This window comes from Papaver somniferum, chromosome 9 (assembly GCF_003573695.1).
Source record: "Papaver somniferum cultivar HN1 chromosome 9, ASM357369v1, whole genome shotgun sequence".
Lineage (NCBI taxonomy): Eukaryota > Viridiplantae > Streptophyta > Magnoliopsida > Ranunculales > Papaveraceae > Papaver > Papaver somniferum.
The window spans coordinates 115,967,233-115,990,559 of record NC_039366.1 but is presented as its reverse complement, the minus strand read 5'-3'; the positions used below and the strand labels follow the sequence as shown (position 1 = coordinate 115,990,559).

General features: G+C 36.2%; 3 protein-coding genes and 2 non-coding genes across 12 annotated transcripts; 4 read left to right on the top strand and 1 right to left on the bottom strand.

The window, feature by feature from the left end:
• The first annotated feature begins 9,890 nt into the window (after window positions 1–9,890).
• Window positions 9,891–9,962, top strand: TRNAD-GUC. Its single transcript has one exon. It is a non-coding gene; the product is annotated as a tRNA-Asp (tRNA).
• A 2,720-nt stretch (window positions 9,963–12,682) lies between these two features.
• On the top strand, window positions 12,683–15,606 carry LOC113309247 (B3 domain-containing protein Os01g0234100-like). 2 transcript variants are annotated; one of them, XM_026557662.1, is made up of 6 exons: window positions 12,683–12,931; window positions 13,451–13,482; window positions 13,586–13,730; window positions 13,834–14,040; window positions 14,275–14,365; window positions 14,492–15,606. In XM_026557662.1, the coding sequence occupies exons 1-6, from the start codon at window positions 12,893–12,895 to the stop codon at window positions 15,415–15,417; spliced, it is 1,440 nt and encodes a 479-aa protein (XP_026413447.1). In that variant the 5' UTR covers window positions 12,683–12,892; the 3' UTR covers window positions 15,418–15,606. The 2 variants fall into 2 exon arrangements, with proteins under 2 accessions (XP_026413447.1, XP_026413446.1); XM_026557661.1 differs by having other exon boundaries at window positions 14,483–15,606.
• A 407-nt stretch (window positions 15,607–16,013) lies between these two features.
• Window positions 16,014–19,251, top strand: LOC113308758 (B3 domain-containing protein Os01g0234100-like). Of its 3 annotated transcripts, none has more exons than XM_026557222.1 (6): window positions 16,014–16,164; window positions 17,046–17,077; window positions 17,179–17,314; window positions 17,399–17,602; window positions 17,796–17,889; window positions 18,016–19,250. In XM_026557222.1, the coding sequence occupies exons 1-6, from the start codon at window positions 16,120–16,122 to the stop codon at window positions 18,954–18,956; spliced, it is 1,452 nt and encodes a 483-aa protein (XP_026413007.1). In that variant the 5' UTR covers window positions 16,014–16,119; the 3' UTR covers window positions 18,957–19,250. The 3 variants fall into 3 exon arrangements, with proteins under 3 accessions (XP_026413007.1, XP_026413008.1, XP_026413009.1); XM_026557223.1 differs by having other exon boundaries at window positions 16,033–16,140; window positions 18,016–19,251; XM_026557224.1 differs by lacking the exon at window positions 16,014–16,164 and adding an exon at window positions 16,886–16,924.
• A 77-nt stretch (window positions 19,252–19,328) lies between these two features.
• TRNAG-GCC lies at window positions 19,329–19,399 on the bottom strand. Its single transcript has one exon. It is a non-coding gene; the product is annotated as a tRNA-Gly (tRNA).
• A 201-nt stretch (window positions 19,400–19,600) lies between these two features.
• On the top strand, window positions 19,601–22,685 carry LOC113308880 (B3 domain-containing protein Os01g0234100-like). 5 transcript variants are annotated; one of them, XM_026557329.1, is made up of 7 exons: window positions 19,627–19,714; window positions 20,294–20,371; window positions 20,481–20,612; window positions 20,713–20,919; window positions 21,285–21,375; window positions 21,495–22,230; window positions 22,381–22,685. In XM_026557329.1, the coding sequence occupies exons 3-7, from the start codon at window positions 20,577–20,579 to the stop codon at window positions 22,415–22,417; spliced, it is 1,107 nt and encodes a 368-aa protein (XP_026413114.1). In that variant the 5' UTR covers window positions 19,627–19,714; window positions 20,294–20,371; window positions 20,481–20,576; the 3' UTR covers window positions 22,418–22,685. The 5 variants fall into 5 exon arrangements, with proteins under 5 accessions (XP_026413111.1, XP_026413112.1, XP_026413116.1 ...); XM_026557330.1 differs by having other exon boundaries at window positions 19,629–19,714; window positions 20,314–20,371; XM_026557331.1 differs by lacking the exon at window positions 20,294–20,371 and having other exon boundaries at window positions 19,617–19,714.
• The last annotated feature ends 642 nt before the right edge of the window (window positions 22,686–23,327 follow it).

Genomic DNA, 23,327 nt, shown 5'->3' with positions numbered 1-23,327 from the left:
ACGAAGAACTACTCAAGGGAACTTGTGGAACTTCATCAACAAAAGGTATGTGGAGACTTGAACTTATCTATCACTCAAAAGTCTATCTACTCTATCTCCTATTTGAGACAAAAGTCGTAATGTTATATAGACTTCAATTATACACATTTGCTATTTCGAACCGAGTTTATCTCGCTTATCTATTTATCGAAATATGTGTTGGAAAGCGTTCGCTTTAGCCAAGTTCATCTTTACTCGTGACGAAAATCATATTGATTATTTCAATAACTTGAAAATCGCTTAGATCCTAATAGTTTGTGGATAACAACTATTTTAACATCCTCTAAGAAAGTTTCAATGATTGAAATGAGAGTTTATAACAAGTAACCATGTTTGGATATAAACATAGTGTGTTCTCACATTTGTGTAAAAGTCCAAAACCGAGAACCTAAAGTATGCGTACCCGTACGCATACTGGCGGTTGTTGGAAATCCGAGTGAGTATGCGTACTTGTACGCATACTGGCGGAAGTTTCGCGTCCGTAAATTTCTGTTGGAATTTGGAAGTAAAAACAAACTCAATCCGACTACTTAAGTATGCGTACCCGTTTTCATACCTAAGCAGGTTACTTTCTGAAATAGGTTTGTTCATGAACTAAAACATTTATATAACAAGGAATGCAATCTTTGCAAACCGTGGCTATAATGTTCATGAATTGATTCAAGTGAATCAAAATCGATTTTGCTTCGATTGTGTCTTGTGATAGACGCATTTATGTGTCTAATATGTCTCTATTGTATGTATTGTTAGTGCTCAATTTTGTATTTATTGTGTTCTTTTATGTCTTTGTAGGAATTTTTAGAGAAATAAGCCCTTGCGGCGAAATGGGCTCAAAAAGCAGTGTTTTATACCCCAGAGAAATGTATCGTAGGCACCCCAGAAATGCACCGGAAGCATCCCAGAAATGTCCCGGAGGAACCCATAAAAATTACTATTTCCACCCAATTGCTATTCGCACCCAAGCTCTGGTTAAGGGGCATCCATCTTCTCTTTAAATTCAAAAACAGCTTTTTGGCGGGAAATGAAGTTTTCAACTAGCAGAATTTTGATTGTCAAAATGAATGGGTTAGAGTGCGATTCAATCGCTGAAAATTGGCAAAAAGATGTGATTTGGCATAAGGAACAAAGTTTGGGTGGTGGTTTCGATCAAATTTGGCTGGAATACGTGTTTTGATTCTCGAGTTCAAAACAGGGCAAGCATGCACTGGAGGATGATAATCACGCGTCATGGAGAGTTATGGACGTGTTCTGATGATGTGGAATGGCTCGAGCATCACTTTGGGTCGTGAAGAATCTATTTGGAGCGTGGAGGGAGGAAGTTTACGCAAGAAATTCCAAGTTTGGTAAGAAAATATTCGGAAAATATTGTTATTCACTGGACGCATAATGAAGAATTATATTGGAGTTATTGGCGAGATTTGGAGCTGTTGTTGGGTATAAATAGGCTCTTTGGGTATACTAGAGAGGGTGTCGAGAGTCTGGGGGGCTGAGGAGAGCCAGAGAAGAAGAAATTCGAGTTTTCCCAAACTCGGTTTCTGCTGCTGCTGCTGATGATGAACATGAAGAACACGAAGAACGGACCTGCAGCAGCAGTCGTTTATCTACAGTGATAACGACTCACACATGTGGGTCGTACATCAGGCAGTGTTATTTTCCACAGCGTTTGCGACACAGCCGCAGCAGTCTTATTTTGTCACTGAGGGTCGTAGGTCTCTGGTCTTATTGTATTTCTCATATTCTCATCATTTGTAAACCATTTTTGAGCCATAATAAATTATTTTGAGAGCATTTTTACTATGATGAGCTAAATCCCTCGTAACCAAGGCAATGGAGGAAGCTATTCACGCAACATAAATGGGTAACTATTTCATTTATTATATAATTCACCTAATCGCTGCTTTTGCAAAGTTTTAAATTATTTGAATGATTGTCTTAATTATTTTTTATTCAGTTTGATAGGTTATGCTTGGTTTAATCTCTTGATAATCTATGCTTAAGGTTTACAAATAATGTTTGAGAATTTGTATGATTGATAGTGAATTAAAGATAAAAGAGGACTTAAGAATTGAATAGAGTTTTGAAATATTTATCATTCAATTTTGCATAATAGTGGAATCTAGTGTCTTGGTTACCTCTCGCCCACTTTGTTAATATTTTTGTATATTATTTTATCAAATCTTTAAATTTAATCTTCACAAGTCCGAGAGTTTGAACCTCATTACTACAACAAACCACGAAAAATCTCATAATCATCTTGTATACTTCTATGAGATCTAAGCAATTGAACAACTCTCTAACTAGTTTCATTTGAGTCATTTGAACTAGTTATGGTAAAGATGAATAAGGTTGATATGAAAGTGCACATATGGCTAGCCATTGGTTAACTATTGTTGAACCGACTAAGTGTACACGTTTAGGTACGGTTACTCAAACCTAAATGAAGATACATTTAATTTGTGCATAATAAGCTAAGTTCGATCTAAAGGTTGAAAGATATTAGCTTGAATCTTATCAGGTTTTCATCTGACGGTGAATATTGAATGCTTTGTTACCAAGGTAACTTAGATTGCAAACCCTGATTTGAAATCTATATAAAGGTGAACTCTAGCAACTGGGAAACTTAATCTCCACACCTCCTGTGTGATACTAGTTGTATAAGCTAGAGTTGATTCTCCTTTAACCTTAGGTTTTTCACGGAACCATGAGGTTAACGGCTTAAAGACTTCATTGGGATTGTGAAGCCAGACCCAACTATTTTCTTTGTAGTTGAGTGATCTGATCTTGCTGTTTTCTATCGTGATTGAGTGCAATCGTAAGATTGGCTTGAGATTTATATCTCCGATAGGCAAGATTGAAAAGTAGTCACAAACATCTTCGTCTCATTTTCTGTGATTCCACAATATCTTGTTTCGTTAATTGATTAAGATTATTGTGAGGTGATTGATAATACTAGGCTGTTCTTTGGGAATATAAGTTTGGGTTATCAATTGGTTCATGTTCACCTTGATTTATCAAAAGACGGAACAAAAACTCGGAGGTATATTTGTGGGAGACATATTTATCTATTCAATAGACTTTTCTATGTGATACAAATTTATTTATCAAGTCTTCGACTTTGGGTCGTAGAAACTCTTAGTTGTGGGTGAGATCAGCTAAGGGAATCACATGCGCAGAATCCGCCATGGTTCAAGAGGCGTAAGGAACGCGGTTGTATCTTGATCAGTGTGAGATTGATTAGGGCTCAACTACATTCCAGACTGAAGTTAGATTTGTAGTAGGCTAGTGTCTGTAGCGGCTTAATACAGTGTGGTGTTCAAATCTGGACTAGGTTCCGGTGTTTTTCTGCATTTGCGGTTTCCTCATTAACAAAATTTCTGGTGTCTGTGTTATTTCTTTTCCGCATTATATTTTGTTATATAATTGAAATATCACAGGTTGTGCGTTGAATGGATCAATTGGTAAATCCAACCTTTGGTTGTTGATTGAAATTGATTGATCCTTGAACATTGGTCTTTGGTACCGTTCAAGTTATTTCTCTTATATTCAATCAGGCTCGCAAATTCTTATTTGTTTGATTGCAGATTGAATTGAGAAATTGAGATATAACTCTTTGATATACTTTTCTTAAGATTGAGTCTAACTGTGTAGTTGATTCTCTTGGAAGTATATTGGAGTTAGTCCATACAGATTGCTAAAAGAAATATTGGGTGAGGTTGTTATACCCCCGCTTTTTCACATATCTGAATTCGCAAAATTATAAATTAGTGTCTATACTTCTATGAGAGATCAATTAAACTTAAGTCTAGCCTTAAATCGATGTTTCAGAAAATAATTGATTATAGTTGTTGATGAAGTTTTCCGAAGTTGAATCTCAAAGTTTTCTGAAACTCAAATCAATGGAATGAGATGAAATGGTAAATGAATGAAGTTATGTCTCATGCTCTTAGTTGTTCCCTACATATATTTTTTTTTCTCTTCCGATTTTCAGACACAAGAAATGAAAAACTTATAACAATTGATTTAATTTTGTTTTCTGAATTTCGATAATTAAAATGAAAAATTATAATTTAAATATTTTTGGAGAAAAAAAACGGGGAGTTGTTGAGATGTTGGGGTTCATCGTGAGCAAGAGTAGAAATTGGGTGGATATAGTAACGGGTATCAAAGTAACTTGGCATTTTAAGTTGAGGATAAGAAGGTAATTTCTCCACAACCCTCTACAAACTCGGTAACAAATACCTATTATTGCAACGATTTGCCATCATTAAATTTTTTGTGTCATTCAAAAAAAATATACCTTGAAAATTCCCTGATATCGTGTAGTATATGATTAATCATTTAGCCGTATATGAGAGAGCATTCTAAAGATTTATGTTCGAGGAAAAATGAGCTTTTAAGTATGCACGATATTGTGTTATTAACTAATCCATTCTCTTTATTATTTGTCGTTCTTAGTTTCTTTTTTGTTTTGCGGGAGGATTCCAGAATGAAGTATTGTGAAAATAAAAAAACTAACAAGTACAACATCTTTTTTATAAATATATAAGTCATTTATTTCGTTGATTTATTTGTCTTATGCTATATATGAAAGGTGGTCATACTTTTCCCCAAAATAATTAGTAAATACTTTCAATTGACCAAAGAAGTAAGTATTTCATCGTTTTAGGAATAAATTTGGAAGTTGATAAGATGGAGGAAATTGAAGTTTAATACCAATAATTATGACAGTAGTGTATGTTAAATGGAAAATATAGTTTGGCCATTTAGGTAGATGGTGCTCCGACACAATCTACAAGATACTGTATTCAAGAAAGATGGTTTAACTTTTCACCCGGATATGGTGAGTAGATTTTTCCCATAACGATGAATCGTAAAAGTTTATACTTCCAATTACCGTCACGTTGTTTACTTCATCAATTGAACTGTGTTTGTATTGTGTGATGGTACAAGTCTTCATATTAATTTTTTGTATAAATCTATTCATCTATATCAGAAAAAATAATCTAATGTATATATCTATTTGGATCGCTACTGACAATCAGTTAGTGCCGAGAGCTGAACATGTCAATGCATTAATTTTTCAAAAACTAATGTTATTATAACAATACATGAATCTATATTATGTATGGGGGAAATTGATAATGTTATTCTCGCCCTATATCATAATGACACTAATTATTTTATGAAACTCAAAAGACAGTGAATTTGAAGCTCAATTTTCACCAGGAATAATATAATTGTTAAATAAACAAGAATATAGTAATCTACGAAAATGCAATGTCATTATAAACATATCAGGTGGATTTCTTTTTTCTTGACTATATCATGTCTCATTCACATTTTTTTGTCCGTCACGGATGTGATATAATTCTCTAAAATGAATTATGTGTGACTAACAAGTTTGAATGATTGTCTCATCAGAAAAAGATTTTATTTATCCGAATGTAATTCCGAAACATAAATTATGTGTGACTAACAAGTTTTAATGATTGTTTCACTATATTGATGTTATTTGAATGTTTAGCATAACTTAGCTCCGCGAAAGGTAATTATTATCCATGGTTCATAAATTACCAAAGTTATATTTAATAAATCTGAGTACATCAATATTTAGAAGAATGAGATGTCGGAGGAGATTGAAGTTTTACCAAAACACCCAGTAAAATATGAACATATTGCTTTATATAGTATTGTTGATGTTGTAGAACATGTGAATGTTATGAATTTAGTGAGATTCAGCATAACAACATAAACACAATTTCTGGTGTCATATTTAAGTGTAAGTTATGATATATAAAGGAGGTGAATTGTCACATTCAATCCTACCTTTAATTAAAAGTCGTATTGTTTATATTGTATTGGTAAAACTAAACTAAGTATCATTTTAAGTATTAGCCACCTATCGAGGCTAATGAATTTTCAATCAAAGATTACTGCATAATATTTAGAGTTTAATAGGCTGTCTTTTAAATAAGTGAACATATAGAAAAACAGAAATTCATCTGAAAAAAAAATTCAAGGTGGTTATACAGTATGCCTCTGGGCATGACAGTTAAAAGAGGCAGATCATGCATTTTCGTTGAGGTACAAAAAAAGTTTACCCATAAAACAAAATGCCAGATTCATTTTTCATCGAGCCAGACCATGCCAAAGTAGTAACTAATAACAGTCCTTTGTCTGAGTAACACTTGGTTTACACTCATGACAGGATGTTCCACTATGTCATTGCTAGCTGTCACTCTCAGTGATGTGTTGCTCTGTCATTGGCTTAATCAAATCTACACATGGTTGGGTCTCTGAGTGTGTGTTAATTATTTTGTATTAATAGCTTTCCTCTTCCCTGTAACCTGTAAGAAGGACAATTACATTGAGTAATTGCAGTCACCATTAAACATGTTCTTGAGAGAACTTGTAATTCAATCTTTGAATAACTCAACTATGGTATCAAGAGGACCAGAGATCCTCACTTCCGCTCAATACCTCTGATCTTTTTATTTTCTTTACCAAATCTTGTTGCTTCAATTTTCGTTTTCGTTTTCTTTTCTTCTTTTCCAATTCATCAATGGCTTTGAATCTTTATAAGTCATGAATCTCTCAAATTCCTCTCAATCAAATCACCAATATCATTAATTTCAAGCTCAAGGATGACAATTTTATCACCTAGAAGAATCTTATACTTCTATTGTTGAAGAGATACAAAGTTCTAGGTCTCATTGATGGTTCTATTCATTGTCCTCCTAAATATATTACTCAAGAAGATCTAGAACATGGAATTATAAATCCGAGCCACACTTCCTGGATTGATGATGATAATACCTTGATTGTATGGCTTCAATCAACTATCTCAGATGTTGTTATTCCATATGTAGTTGGTGCTGATTCATCAAGAGAACTTTGGCTCAGTATTGATTTAAGATTTGCAAGAACTTCAACAACACACTCTATCCAATTACGAACCAAATTGCAATCCTTGAAACTTGGATCTGGTTCAATCACTCAGTTCTTAGGTGAAATCAAGAAATTGTCAGACCAACTTTCTGCTACTGGTTCTGTTGTTTCTGATGATGAATTGGTGGTAATAATATTGAATGGAATTGGGAATGATTATCATGCCTTTAGCACATAGATTCGTGTACGCAATCCACCGGTATCCTTTGGTGAACTTCACAACTTACTGCTCAGTGAAGAAGTTGTAGTCAATGAAAGATCCAAATCTCTCTTAACTATAGCAAATAGTAAAGTCTTTGCAGCCTTTCAATCTCAACAATCTTTCTTAGCACATCAAAGGTCTACTTCTTATTCCTCTTCCTACAGGAATCGTGGTAGATATAATCATGCTTATAATCCTTCTTTCAGAAGCAATTTTCAGTTACCTGCTAGAGTATCTACTTCCAGTCCTTTAATGTTTAACTCTCAACTACCACCACCAAATCCTACACCACCACCAAATCCATTCTTATCAAATGTAGCTCCTACTCTAGACACTGTTATTTGCCAGATTTGCAATAAAGGTGGACATACATCTCTAGCACGTAGGCACAAACTCAATTTTGTTTATCAAAATGTCAGTACTCCACAAAATTTGAGTGCAATGTTAGCTACTTCCAACATTCTAGGAAAAAATCCATGGTATGCTGATATTGGAGCAAATAACCACATTACATATGATGGTTCTGAGTTGCAATTTTCTTCTCCTTATGATGGTGTTGAACAGATTCAAACAACCAATGGAGAAGGTATGAGAATCACTAATACTGGTTTTACTTTAAAGTCTACTCCTAATCATACTTTTAAGATGTCAAATGTTCTTCATGTGCCATAATCCTCTCAGAACTTGTTATCTGTTCACAAGTTTACCTCAGACAATAATTGCTCAATTACATTTGATTCTAATGGTTTCATTGTGAAAGACTTACCAACTAGGAAGACACTTTTACAAGGCCCTCATCTTAATGGTCTTTATCCTCTCCGTTTTCTACATGAATCATCTAATAAAGCTCTTGTTGGTGTGACATCTACAACTACCTCAGCTATCTATCACTGAAGACTTGGCCATCCATCTTTTCAAACAATGCAACATGTTTGTAGAAGTTTAGCTATTCCTAATGTACTTAAAACTCCTTTGTTTTATCATGAATGTAGTGTTGGTAGAAGTCACAAACTACCATTTACAGAGTCTCATCATTGTAGAATAAAGCCTCTAGAGCTTTTACACTTAGATCTGTGGGGTCCTAGTCCTGCAAAGTCCAACTCAGGGTATAGGTATTATGTGAACATTATAGATGACTTCTCCAAATATCGTTGGATCTTTCCTTTGTATGAAAAATCAGATTTTAAAAAAAAAAATCTTCTACTCAAAGCTAAAGTTGAGAACATTCTTAATGCTCACATTGGAACTATAAGAACAGATGGTGGAGGAGAATTCTTACATAAAGATTTATCAGCTTTTCTTAGCAGTAATGTCATTGTTCATGAACTATCTTGTCCACATACACCTGAACGGAATGGTGTTGCAAAATATAAGCGCGGACACTTAGTAGATGTTGGCAGAACTTTCTTACTTCAGTCAGGTTTATCCAATTCCTTTTGGGTTGAAGCTTTTCACACTGCTAACTTTACTTTTAACAGATTACCTACTAGAGCAATTGGTAATAAGACACCATATGAACTTCTTTTTCATCATCAACCAGATTATACCTTTTTGAAGTCATTTGGTTGCTTGTGTTATCCATGGCTTAGACTTTATGCATCTTCTAAACTTGATCCTATAAGCAAAACTTGCATTTTCATTGGTTATAGTCAACAACACAAAGGCTACAGATGTTTAGATACTTCTACTGGCGGAGTTTATGTATCCAGACATGTTTTTTTTTCAAGAAACTATTTTTCCACTGAAGACTACTGTATTTCCTTCTTCTATGCGTGCTACTTCAGCTGACTGTATTTTATCCGTGCTTCCATCCTCAGTCTCTGTTACTGCTGATGATACTATCATTGACATACCTGCAAGTCAACTATTACATGAGAAAAATTGTTCTATGGATTCCATCCCTTCTACTGCTTCTCCCAGTGCTACTTATGACATATTAGCTCCTACATATACTGTCTCTGCTTCTTCACAACCTTCAGCACCAATCTCCACTGTCAATAAACATCAGATGATTACAAGAGACAAGAATGGAGTTTTTAAGCCAAAGGTATATTCTAAAAAACATGCTTTATCTGCTGCAATGAATGCTAATATCTCTCCTACTGCACCAACTTTCTTAACTCAAGCTAAGAAAAGCCCAGTTTGGCAGCACTCCATGAAAGAAGAACACACAGCCCTAAAGGATGCAGGTACTTTTTCTCTTGTTCCTCCACATCCTTATCAAAACTTAGTTGGTGCAAATGGGTTTACAAGAAATCCATATGGGACCATTTCAATATTTAAATCCAGATTGGTTGCCAAAGGATACCATCAAAAAGAAGGACTTGATTATACAGAAACGTTCAGTCCTGTAGTTAAACCAACTACTGTCAGACTTGTATCAGCTCTTGCAGTTCACTTTGACTGGTTTATTTCTCAAGTGGATGTTAGTAATGCATTTCTTCATGGAGATTTGCCTGAAGATGTCTGTGTGACTCAGCCACCATGCTTTGTTGATGCCACTAAACCAGACTCTGTTTATTAGTTACATAAGTCATTATATGGTTTAAAATACCCTCGATTGCTTCATCTTATATGCATCAGATTCTGTCAGGGTGCGAGATATGATGTGCCTCTAACGTCAAGTATCCTTTTCGATGGGCTTGTGGGATACAGTTGATTCAGAGTTTGTTCAAAGCGTTAGAACATAGAACACAACAAGGTCGTTGTAGTATAGTGGTAAGTATTCCCGCCTGTCACGCGGGTGACCCGGGTTCGATCCCCGGCAACGGCGTTTTTTTTTTTCTAATTTTAATTTAATTTGCTCAAGCTATCAAGTGATTCTTTAATTTTACTTTCATTCCTAAGTCTATATCGACTTACAATCCGAACTAAAGCTGTGAATTTTTCATTTTGTTCTTATTTCAAAAAATGGACAAAACAGTTGTGCAGATCTCGGCTGTGAGGGTTACCTGTGTCATTGTAGAAGGTCTCATGAATTTTACCCCAATAACTTTGTCTGACTAAACCAGCTTGACGTCGTTCTTCACCCCTCTTCGGATAGTATATTACGTAGTTTCTGCAAAGAGATAAATCTTTATCTAGAGTAAAGTTAGCATTAACCTCTTTTTTTTTATCGTTTAAGAATTTGGTGCTAGTGGTTTCAAACTCAGATCATTGGTATCATCACCCAATAACTTTACCAGTATATTATAATAACACTGGCAGGATTAGCCATATTGATGGAGATAAACCTTCAAACAAAGACGATTTGTGCAAAACATTAATATCATCTTGTAAACCCGGAAGGCCAAAAAAAGCGTGTCATAGCAACAATCAAAACAACAGCTTCAAGGATAACGGTTGGTTTTGGGTAATGACCATTATATTGACCGTCCCAATGAGTAGGGCATCTCTGTTTTATCCAATGCATACAGTCAAACCTAGATAACATTCTTGGGAATCTCTTATCCTCATTCTTCCTTAATGTTTCTCCAACATCTTCATCGGTTGGTTTTCATAAATATGTTGGACTTCCTCGGTTGGTTTTCGTAAATATGTTGGACCAAAATGATTAATTATTACTTCGCAAAACGATGAAAAATAAGTGAATGGAGTTGTTTTTCCCATACGAAGATACTTATCGTTCGAATCCGTTGGTTTTCCATAACCTAGAATCTTTAGAGAAGATGTAACTTTTTATTCAAGACTATAACCTCTAATATTCAGTGCATCAAACTGATAATTAAATTGAGGTTTTACTCGACAAAGCTCTTTATTACCAGGTGCCGGGGTATACAGAATCGACGTTGGAAATATTGATCAGAGAACACACAACTGGGAAGAAAATAATCGTGCATCATCTTCTGGTGGAACCATTCCCTCCCTCGATACATATATCTTCTTATGAGTACTTTTATTGGCTCAGGAACTCTAGGTATTTGACCCGAACATACATGCATCAGAGTATTGGTTAGTTCTCTAGGTGTGAGTAATTTGATGAAGTAAGGAGGCGTATATATAAGAATGAAGTAGGGGAAATAGTCGTTAAACAATCGAATTTCCATCGAGCAATGGAGATTACAACGACAACGATAATCATTATGTTGCTGGCGCTTTTCAGCATATCGCTCGATAGGAATTCCATCGCTTATCATTTTTTCCTTGGTGACGCGGCTGGTTTCCCATGCCACTAATATGGCAAATGGATTCTTTTTTCCATGGTGCATAAGAATAGGCCTAGCCACAATTATTACTGATACATGTTTTATTGATGCCAAATATAAATATTTTTATTAACTAGAAGTGTTTATATTGTCTGATAATAATTAACTCTCAATAATACTAGGAGGACTATCTAACCAAGTTCTAGTGACACCAAGTTCTAGTGACACCAAGCTTTCTACTGAATTTTACGAGTTTATCAGGAGATTTATGACAAATTTTGGGAATAAAATGACATCTTGCAGAATGACTTTATTCTTCCATGCTATCACCGGAGAGGCTCTGTCAATTCCTTGCGGGTCCGTCTCAAACATAATATACAGTAGAAACTCTATAAATTAATGTTGTTGGGACCATCAAAATTTATTAATTAAACGAGATATTAATTAATCGATAAATTAATAGTTGTTAATTTATAACTTATAGATAAATTTCATATCACAAGTTTAGACAAATTGATGTTTTTGTCATTTTAAACTTCGATCAACAGATAACACAAGTTTAGACAATTTGTATGAACATACAACCAGTGAAATAACTCACTTGCAAAATTTGATCGAGAAGTTGGGTTATCACGATTCAATGAATGTCGGAGATGTCCTAAATTATCCAAAAGAAAATGAAGTTATACAATTTTTGACTGATGAAGAAATAACCGAGAGCGTTATGGAAACTGATAAAGATGTGGAAGAAGATGATGAAAGTTCTACAATAGAGCCCCATTCACGAAACGAGGCTATTAAATCGGCAATCACATTGAATAATTTCTTGCTGACCTATGAGAAAACACCAAAAATTCTTACAGTGATAAGAAAAATTAAAGATATAATTCAACGCGATATTGATTTTAGAAAAAAACATAAGATAATTGAATCATTTTTCAAAAAGTCTTCGTAAATCATTAATATTGAATATATATATGCATTATTAATTTATATTTCATAAGGGGTCTACATAGGTAATCAAAAATGTATTATCTTATAATTTTAGCGAATTATTAATTTGATACGTTGTCCCCGATTCGGGACCGGCCAAAAATATTATTTAAGAGAGTTTATTAAATAATCGAGTATTAATTAAAAGAGTTTCCACTGTAATTGAACGACAACGTGATACTCTGGTGAACCACATGAAAAAAAGCCAGACATTTTACCTGGTCAGAATCTTTTATTCCTGTATAGCACTTCGATAGATAGCCCCACGGTTTTCCAGCATAGTCACGCAAGACGAAAGCAACCCCCGTTACTCCAGTATTAGTATCATACGACATCTTTCTTTGTCCAATAAACCAAAACAAAAGAAAAAAAGATCGGAGTAATCATCGTTTTTCCTAAAATGACACCTGGTAACGTGGTAATTGACAAGTGGTGTTGGTGGTTAGACGGCGATTTTAGAGCTGAGGTGTTGCAAATCCATGAACTTCGAACACCGCAGTTGGAAGTTCCTAAGACTTAAACTCACTGTATCCAACAACTCCAAAATCTGAAACGAAATTTGGAAATGAAAGTGAAGAAAGAAATCCCTACGAGTCTCACCAAGGTTTTCCTATCACTTCTCATCTTTCGCTGTTTCTGATTTCATGATTATTGTGTTTATTAGGGTTCTGTTGTGCACATGAATACTTAGTTAATCCTACGATGAATCAACTACTGTTTCACACATTTTATGTTTCTTTAGTTAATTTGAATCACAAAACATTTGTATCATTAGTTGTAGAAAAGAAGGGGTTTTAGAATCTCAATGCTGTAGGAGTATCTTGCAAACTATAGATAATGCAAACATTTGCAATCTTTATGAGGGAATTTGCAGCTACCACCATATCATTTGGGCTAGCATTCATCGCAGAGCTTTTGTAGATAGTGCTCCTCGACCAATACGCTACAAAGACCGGCCTGTCATGGTGCAGAAGAGTTATGTTCCTAAACATAACAATGGATGACCCTGATACCTGGTCTTAAAGTTGATTATCTCTAGCCTCTTGGATTTGTTTATAGCAAATTGAATCACCATAATTTGTTTTTTGGATTTAAGAAAGCAAGTTCCTCTTTTATTCAACAGGTAGTCACCAATTCTTTCAAAAAGAAATCGAGGTCAGTTCATGTTTGGCTACGAACTTTCTTTGTCCTTTTGTTTATGTTTTGGTTAGTTTCTTCATGATAAAATGTTGTCTTTGTTACTCATCTGAGGCTGCAGAGGAACGAGACTATTGACCATGATAGGTAAGCCTAAATCACCAATCCTAGATAAAGCTGAAAAAATCCAAACGGGTTTGAGTCCGAGTTATCCTAGCTTCATTAAACTTATGCGCCGTTCACATGTCAGTGGGTGTTTTTGGATGGTAATTACAGATTTGATCTAATCATATAAAATATTTCAAATTCAGAACCAAATTATGTTGGAAGAGACATTATGTTAATGGCATCAGTTTGCTCTATTAACAGAAACTTCCATCCGCATTCTGCAATCCAAATCTACCAAGCAGGGACATTGATCTTACGTTGTTGGATGAAGAAGGGGAAGAGTACATGGTCAAATGCCTTGCTCCGAAGTTCTCACTAAGTGCTGGATGGAGAGGTTTTTCCCTTGCACACAAGTTAGCCGAGGGAGATGCCGTGGTTTTCCATTTAATTGGGGCTCATAAATTCAAGGTGATCATTATATGATTTGTTGTTTTTGCCTTTTGTTAGTTCCTTGATAAAAACATGTCACAGTTTTTTTCTTATCCATGCAAACATTATTGCTATGCGTCTTGATTTCCGTTAGATGTATTTGTTCAATGAATCTTATGTTTAGCCCGCTTATTACTGCCAATCTATGTAACAAACATTGTCTAAACTCTATCTAGGATTCTGAGCTTTAAGTTTCTTTCTTCCAACTTATAGGTTTACATAGTTAGAGCACGCGGTTTGGCAGATGTTGACCTTCCTCATTTCCTTCCAAACAATGATATTCCTGCACAAGGGAGTGTGCAAGGTAATTTCATTGTCTTCCCTTATTCTGCTCACAAATCCTTTCTTTCTTTGTTTTCTATGATTGCTATGATTCTAAGTGCCTTCCCTCTTTCTTTTCTTGGATTTTGAAATTGGAAAGACGGCGCAGGTGCTACGGAAAGGATGATAACTAAAAAATGTACAGAAAAGTACCAAGTATCTCATTCTGCAGTCCCTATTTCTGGAGAGGATCAACATACAGAAGTAATGGATACAAGTTCTGCAGAAAACCGTGGTAAAGTAATGAATGCAGCTAATAAAAGTTCTGCAGAAAACTGCACACAGTCTCATCCTTCAGCCCCTTTCCTTGGTGGAGATAAAAATAGTAATCTTGCACCGCCAGGAATGAATGCAACTAATAAAAGTCCTGCAGAAAACTGCGCAGAGTCTCATCATTCGGACACAGATAATCAAAATCATAATCTTGAACAACCTGAAGAGAATGGTAGTGTTGAGGCAATAGACACAGAAGTCTCGGAAGGTGCAAGACTTCCGGAGCCCATTGCTGGGATTCAGGAGTTTACAAATTTGGATAGTTTCACAATAATAGTTAATGACATGCTTATAGATCCCGAGATATCTGAAGATGTTCGAAGTAAATACTACGAGCTTTGCCGCAGTCAGAAAGCTTATCTTCATGAACATCTTATGGAGGGACCAAATCGTAAAATAGTTACCGCAATCATTTCCGATATAGTAAATATTGCTGATGCCGTCAGAGCTATTAAGCTCAGTACTCCCACGGATATATTCGAAGCATGGGAGAAGAGCTTAAAATTTTATAAACACGTAGGAATGAATGTTGAGTTCTTGCTTTCTCGTGTTGGCATACATCTGCAACAAGCTTTGGCGTTTGATTACAACAGTGCAGTGATCGAAGAGAATCGTCTGAAGGAGGAGATGACAGCTCGTGAAGCAAAAATCCTTGAACTAAGGAATGCCTCAATGAGTCTGGAAAGAGAACTAACAACTCTGGAAGGTAACAGAGAGAAGCACGAAGCGGCATTCCAAAGTCTGGTAAATTCTTCTTGGTGAATTTACTTAGCTGGCGGAGCTGTTTTATTCCATATCAATCACTTGAGTCATATGGGTATGGAAGAAAATTGTATGGTAATGGCTGGGATGTAGGAACATCTCAGATCCTGTTGTATGTTAACATCGTAGGAGTACGGATGTATGAACTGTAAGGGTCTTGTATTATGTAATTGCATTTAGGTAATTGTGGAAAAATAGTAGTGAACACTCTTCTTCACTATTTGTTGCAAGCAGCAACTACTCTCTCCAGGTGAAACTGGGTTAGAGTGAATTCTTACTGCAACCTGCCTGTGTAATTAGGCATCTGCGTGTTTTCTTGGTTCAGGCTGGCAGGACCTTAGACGTTCACAGTCACACTCACAGTCGTTATGGGCGGCATTATCGATGAACCAAGCCATTTTGAAATGGTGATAGACAGACAAGTCCTGTATGGTCAACCAGCACAGGGCACCAAGCGGAGGCAAACGGGGAGCACAAGACAGACAAACAAACATCCCCTAGGTGTTTAGGAGGCCCGGTTGGCCCGGGTGAGTATCGATACATCATGTATTGTTGCTGTCTTCACAGAAAAAGAACAAAAGGGTCTGACGTGTTGACCATTTAGAATTTCTTGGAAGTATGAAATGTGGAGACCTCCGGTTTAGAAAACTCCGAAATCTAAGTGAGTGTGTCTGAAACAAAAAAGAAGAAGAAAACAGAAAAATGAAATCCAGTTCAGCCATGGTGACAACCCACTCTCTCTCTAAGGTTCCCCTCTCTCTTTTTCTGTTTTTATCTCATAGGTTTTATCGCTGCTTGTTATTTCTGTTCTCCTAGGATAATTATCTTTTTTAATTTGTAGGTAAAGAAACCCTCAAATGCTTAGTGTTTTATTAAGATTAAACCTCATTATAATCTGTTTGTTTGCATGTACTTTATCAATTAGGGTGATATGAATCATGTAAGTTTAGTCTATTTATACCTACGATGCACCACATTTTGGTTAGTGAAAGCTCTATTGCATGAGAAGGCATAGGTTTTTTGTTTTTGATTGTGTAAACCAAAATTGAAGTTCTTTTAAATAGTATAATTTCGTAGTGGAGTGCACACTTGTACATCATCCTTTGTTCTTTCAAATGTTAGTATGACGTTTGAGTGTTGGTTGAAGAACTTGCATTTTTACCTCGTAGTAAAAGCTCTGATGTCTTTAAATGTAAAGATTGAGAAATGAGAGGGGTTTTAGTCTTGAGGAGATACGTTTCGAGGAATCAAAAGTTGACATAGAATGCTATGATTCTGCTGTGCGTGAGATGGGTTGAACCAGTTGAGACTATGTCTGTAGCATTGCAACTGTAACATCAGTTGGGTCATTGGGATGGTTACAATTTGTGGTTGTTCTAGCATTATTCGATATGTGGTTATGTTTTTTCCATAGCTCATCTGATGCCTTTGGTTGTAATTTTCAATTCTGAATTTTTTCAGGCAGTATAAAAATGTAGTTATGTAACACAATAGCACATCATAAGAAGTATGAACTCATCACCTGATAGTAAATCGATTGTATCAATTTACCAAAATGGTTTTTAGTTTTGAATCACTCTATTTTATATTGTGGGTGTTGACAAGCAAACTGTATGATTACTGAACAGGTAATTGCTAGTGGTAAGAAGAATGATGTAAGGTAAGTTCATGTTACCATCATTTCTTGCATGTTACATTTGTGTTTGATAAATTTTAGGAGTTTGTCTCTCAGTTGTTCACTTGAAGTTGTTGATAAACCAGATTGATGACTGAAGTTGAGAAGCCTAAATCATTAGTTGAAGTGCGAGCTGAAGAAATCCAATTCGGTTTGGATCCCCAGTTCCCAAGCTTGGTTAAACTTATGCTCCGGTCACATGTTGTTCAGGGTTTTTGGCTGGTAATACCAAATTTTTACCTATTGTTCATATTTAGGTGTTCTAAATATTTATCTTACTGTCATGAATTTGGTTTTTGCTAACAGGGACTTACTTCTAAATTTTGTTCGACCCTACCTAAAAATGATACCGAAGTTACCTTGGTAGGCGAGGATGGGGAAGAGTACACTGCAAACTACCTTCCTCGTAAGTTTGGACTAAGTGGTGGATGGAGAGGGTTTGCCACTGCACACAAGTTAGTCGAGGGAGATGCCTTGGTTTTACAATTAGTCGAGGCTACCAAATTCAAGGTGATCATTATTGGATTTGTTATCAGTGCTTTTCATTATTTTCACAGTTTTTGTTGTATCTATTTGAATATTATTAGACTGGTTGTTCATTTCTGTAATGTGCTCAGCCTAATGTTTATGCAGTGTTATAGACATAGTCCGCACTTAGGATCAAACTGGTTAAACACTCAAGTTTCTTTCTTCCACTTTATAGGTTTACATAGTTAGAGCACACAGTTTGGCGAATGTTGAGGTTGCTAGTTCCCTCCTAAAATCTGGTATTCCTGCAAAAGGGAGTGACCAAGCTGGTAATTTCCACGTCTTCCCTCGTTCTGCTCAGTTAGTTCATTGTTGGTTGCTGGATTTTCAAATTGCTGTGACTCTTAAGTGTCATCACTTTTTCTCTGAATGGGTTTCAAAATTGACTGACACAGATGCTGAGGAAAGAAAGACGGGTATAAAATATACAAGAAAACACATACTATGTCGTCCTGCAGTACCTCTAATTGGCGAGGATCAACATATTGTTCCCCCGTTGAAAAGTTGCAAGGAAATGAAGATGACTAAAAGTCCTGCACAAAAACACGTTAAATCTCATCTCTCGGTCCCTTTTCTTGGTGATGATCAAGATGCTACTCTCCCCACATCAGGTCCCAAGGAAACAACGGCAACTGACGACCCTATACGAAAGCGTGTGAAGTTTCATCCTTCAGTCCTGCATCTTGGTGGGGATCAGAATATTACTCTTCCACTGTCAAGCTCCAAACAGCCTGAAGATCAGAGTAATCGAAAGGATACAGAAGTGTTGGAAGGTATAAAACGTTTGGACTCCAGTGTTGAGATTCGGGATGTTACAGATTTAGAGAGTTTCACTATAACAGTTAACGGTTGGATTATCGACCCGGAGATGTCTGAAAACTATAGATCTAAATACTACGAGCTCTGCCGCAGTCAGAAAACTTATCTTCATAAAAATCTTATGCAAGGGGTGAACAGTAAATTGGTTGCAGGAATCATTTGTGAAACAGTTGATATTGCTGATGCCATTAGAGCTAGTGAGCTTGGTACTCCTAAGGATGACTTTAAAGCATGGAGGAAGAGTTTAATAGGTTTTAAACATCTAGGAATGAATGTCGATGTCTTACTTTCTCGGATAGACATTCTTCTAAAGCTAATGATGGAAGCTGAAGACTCATTTGATTATAACGAGACTATGGTAAGACGGAATCGTGTCAAAAGAGAGATAGCAGCGCTTGATATGAAAATCCTTGAACTGAGAAATGAGGCCGTAAGGCTAGAGAGAGAAGTGAAAGCTCTACAAGTCAATGAAGAGAAGCACGAGGCATTCTATAGTGTGGTAAGATCTCCTTGGTGATTTTATTTACTTAGCTGGTAACGGGTGTTCTCTCTAGTTCTTGACTAGCTTGTGGATTACATGGGTATGCATGATAGAGGTACGGAGGGAAAATTCCGTCATTTTTTTGTGCAACGGTTGACGCCAAATCCTAACCGGGAGCATGTGCGTCATAGTTGGCCTTCCTATGTTTCAGCACCGTTTTAAGTGTCTGTAATGACAAATGAACACTTTAAACAATAATCTTCTGATGTTTGTTTAGCTTGTTTATCAGTAAATCGTCATTTTCGTTTCATAAAAATAAACTCAGGTAGTGTAGGAATGTTAAATGTTAATGAATTGGCCTTCTCTTCCAAAAAAAAAAAAAACGAAAAAAAACGTAAAACGAAAAAATGCACCAGCCGGGAATCGAACCCGGGTCTGTACCGTGGCAGGGTACTATTCTACCACTAGACCACTGGTGCTTTGTGCTTTTAACTTTTCCTTAAATAATAATAAGCCATGTGCTATAGGTCAAACAAAAAACCCCTAAGCATTCGAGGGTTACCGTATTCATGTACGCGTGTCACATCACAAATGACAGATGGAGTCTTTGTTGCTGAGGTGTTGTTACACAAAGTCTGACTCTGAAGTAGATCAGAACATCCCGTCTGACTCTGAGAACTCGCTAAATTCCGAGTCTGAAGTGTCTGAACACAAGAAAACAAAAGAAAATGAAAAGAAAACAAATAATACGTACCAGTTCAGCAATGATCATCATGGACTGCTCTCCCTCCAAGGTTTACTCTCCCACTCTCTTCAGTGTTGGTTATATTTTCTTAGATTTTTGAAACTTTAGATTTTGCCTCTGCTATGCTTACAGATTTTATTCTATTAGGAATTTACTCTTGGAATTTTTGTTTTGTTGTTGTAACCTTGTAGGTTAGCTGAAAAAACCCCTATTAACTGTTTAAGTTAAGCTATATTATGTGAATTGGGGTAAACTAGATCTCATTGTATATAATTAGATCTCATTGTTGGTTGATCAGTTCATTCAGTTGGTATTTCTCTTACTGCCGTTTCTTAGGAGACCATAACTATGGATTCTCTAACTACTCCTTCCTTGGGGGGAGTCTGACTCTCAAAAGTGAAAAATGTTGCATAATAGGGCATATGTTTTGCGAAATTGAAGTTACAGTAAGTAGTCTGGTTTCTGGGTGCATAATAAGTTATTGGATTGTTATAGTTTTCGAAACAATGTTTTGTCAAAGAGTACAAAGTTAGTTAACTCAACATGATAGTTTGAAGGGGAACACATCACCTGGTTATAAATTGAGTTCAGTAATTTAAGTTGGTGTTTACTAAACTGAATCACTTAGTCTGAATTATGGGTCTTAAGAAGCAAACCTCGAGATTACTGGACAGGTGGCGACTAGTCCTAAGAAAAAGAAAGCAAGGTATGTACATGTTTAGCTACCAATTTTTTTCTTGCACGTTGTGTTTGTGCTGACAAACTTTTACAAGTTAATAGAATCTGTTGCTTTCGTCAATCACTGGAACCTGCAGAACAACCAAATCGATAATTGAAATTGAGAAGCCTAAATCATTAGCTGAAGAAATACAGTCCAGCTTAGACCCAAGTTCCCGAGCTTTATTAAACTTATGGTGCCGTCACAAGTTTCTGGGGGGTTTTGGATGGTAAATCCAATTTTGTTTATTTTGTCGGGAAGATTTGATACTCTATCATAGTTGTAGAGACGTTTATGTTAACATCCTCAAATTTTGTTTTTGCTAATAGGGACTTCCCGCAAAATTTTGTTCTTCAAGTTTACCAAAAAGTGACACCAAATTTACCTTGGTGGATGAGGATGGGGAAGAATACACTGCAAACTACCTTCCTCAGAAATTGGGATCGAGTGGTGGATGGAGAGGGTTTTCCAAAGCACACAAGTTAGTGGAGGGAGATGCCTTGGTTTTCCACTTAGTCGACGTTTCTATATTCAAGGTGATTTATTAGTGTTCACTATGCTTGATGCTTTTTCAGTCTTTAACAATTGTCAGTATAACTATTTGATGTAACAAGCAAATGTTGGTAAAAAATGCTTGTGGGTTCTATTAGATTAACTGCTCCATTCCATGTAATACATTAATTTTGGTAGCTCTCCTCAAAATTGAGCTTTTAGAGCAACTGAAACATGGTGTCACCATATCAAGTTTTATTGCATACTAGAAAAAGAAAGAAAGAAAGAAATATTGTTTGCATATGGTTGTTAGGATTTAAACGACACCATTGTATCATGTATGCTATGATGCCCCTCTCTAACTGTTCGAGATGGTTGAAACTTTTAGATTCCTCTCTTCATTGTATAGGTTTACATAGTAAGATCACACACTTCGGCCGATGTTGATACTTCTCCTGACCTCTTAAAGTTGGAATGTAACACTGAAGGAAGTGACACAGGTATTCTCTCAGTGCCTCTTATTATGACTGTTTAGTTCTTTGTTTGTTGACGTCTTTCTTAACCTTGTGAGTTCTATTTGCTTTGTTGACATTTAAAGTAAAAGGTTAAGGTGATGCAGGTACTATGGACAAGAAGAAAAGCAAAAAAGGTGCACAAAAGCTTGTAAAGTTTCATCCTACAATAGTTCTTGACGAAGACGAAAAACTTGATGCACCGTCAGAAGGTTCACATCAGCCTGAAGACCGTAGTAGTGAAGAGGTAATTGATTCAGACGTTCCGGAAGGTATCAAATTGTTGGGATACATGGACGAGTTTCAGGAAATGAAGAATTTAGAGAGTTTCACCGTAGCAGTAAATGATCTGGCTATAGATTTGGAAATACCTGAGCATATTCAAAGTAAATACTACGAGCTTTGCCGCAGTCAGAATACTTCTCTTCATAAAGATCTTGTGATGGGTTCAAACTCTACGCTTGTTGTGGGGATTATTTCCGAAGTAGTAAATTTAGCTGAAGGCATACGAGCTTGCAAGCTTAGCACTCCGAGGGAAGAATTAGAAGCATGGGAGAACAACTTGAAAGCATTTAAACAACTTGGCATGAACGTGGGGTTCTTACTTTCTCGGGTTGGCAAACTTTTGGAATTATCTTCCAAGTCGGAACAAGCATTTGATTTGAAAAGGTACAATGAAGCCATGGAAGGTAAGAATCGTGTCAACGGGGAGATAACTACTCTTGAAATGAAGATTCTTGAAGTGAGGAATGACTCCATGAGATTAGATAGAGACATCAGAACTTTGAAACTGCAAGCAGAGAAGTTTGAGTTGGCATTTAAAAATGAGGTTAGCTCCCCTAGGTAATTTCATTTTGCCAATTGCAACCTTCTGATCTCTGCATTTTGGTCATAAAAACACAATTTCAAACGGTGTATATATACTAAAAGGTTTAGAGAGAAACATCCGTCTCATCTTTTGCTCAGAACAAACTGGTCTATTTTTTTTTGTAGGTTTTTGTGGATTGGGCATACCAAGAAAGCACGATGATGTAACGGCCCCTATTATGTATGAACAACTGCTTTCGAAAGTATAAAAGTATGATAATATCTTTGGGGGGCCTGTAGCAGCTTCGATTCATTTGTAATCCAATGTCCGTCTGTTCCGGACATATTTACGAGAATCTGATAATCTCACCCACCCACCCAACCTCACCTATGCTATCCAATATCCTGATCCACAAACCTATTTGTGCACAATGGATTTGAACAGTTGGTGATCTTGAGGCTTATTTCTATGCACATGTCAAGCAGCTGATTTTGCCACTTTAGCATCCACTATGGGTATGCCAAACACATCTGTCTAAGTGCCAGAAATACCACTTAGGCATATACGACGGAGTCTCTAACGAACGAGCGATAGAGTGATACAATTCCCGATAGAGTGATACAATTCCCCCCTCCATAAATACCCATTTCAACTCACACTATCTCAACTTCAAATTCTTCAACATGCCTAGTGCTCGCATAACCGAAGTGGCTAGTGCTCCCTTCACTCGGGAAGAAAATGTTTCTTTAATTCGATGTTGGATTTCAGTCGTAAGCGATTGAGATTTCAATTTAGAGATTTTTAACTTATGGGACACGATGTTTCAAAGGTTTATGACGTTAAGTCGTGCAAATTCAAGAAGAAAAAAATGAGCGTCTTCAAGATCGTTATGGTTTCATCAACAACGATGTGAGAAACTATGAGTAAATTATGTTGATGATAGAAGGGGATCATCCTGGGTTGTCAACTAAAGAACTAAAAATTAGAGCTCGTACCACTTTTGCTAAAGACAATAGAAGATGGTTTAGTCATGACGAATGTTATGAACTCGACAAGGTCCACGTGCAGGGATTCAATTTTCATCAAGTATTGTGTTATATTTTTAATGAACTGTAAAACTAGTTTTGATTTG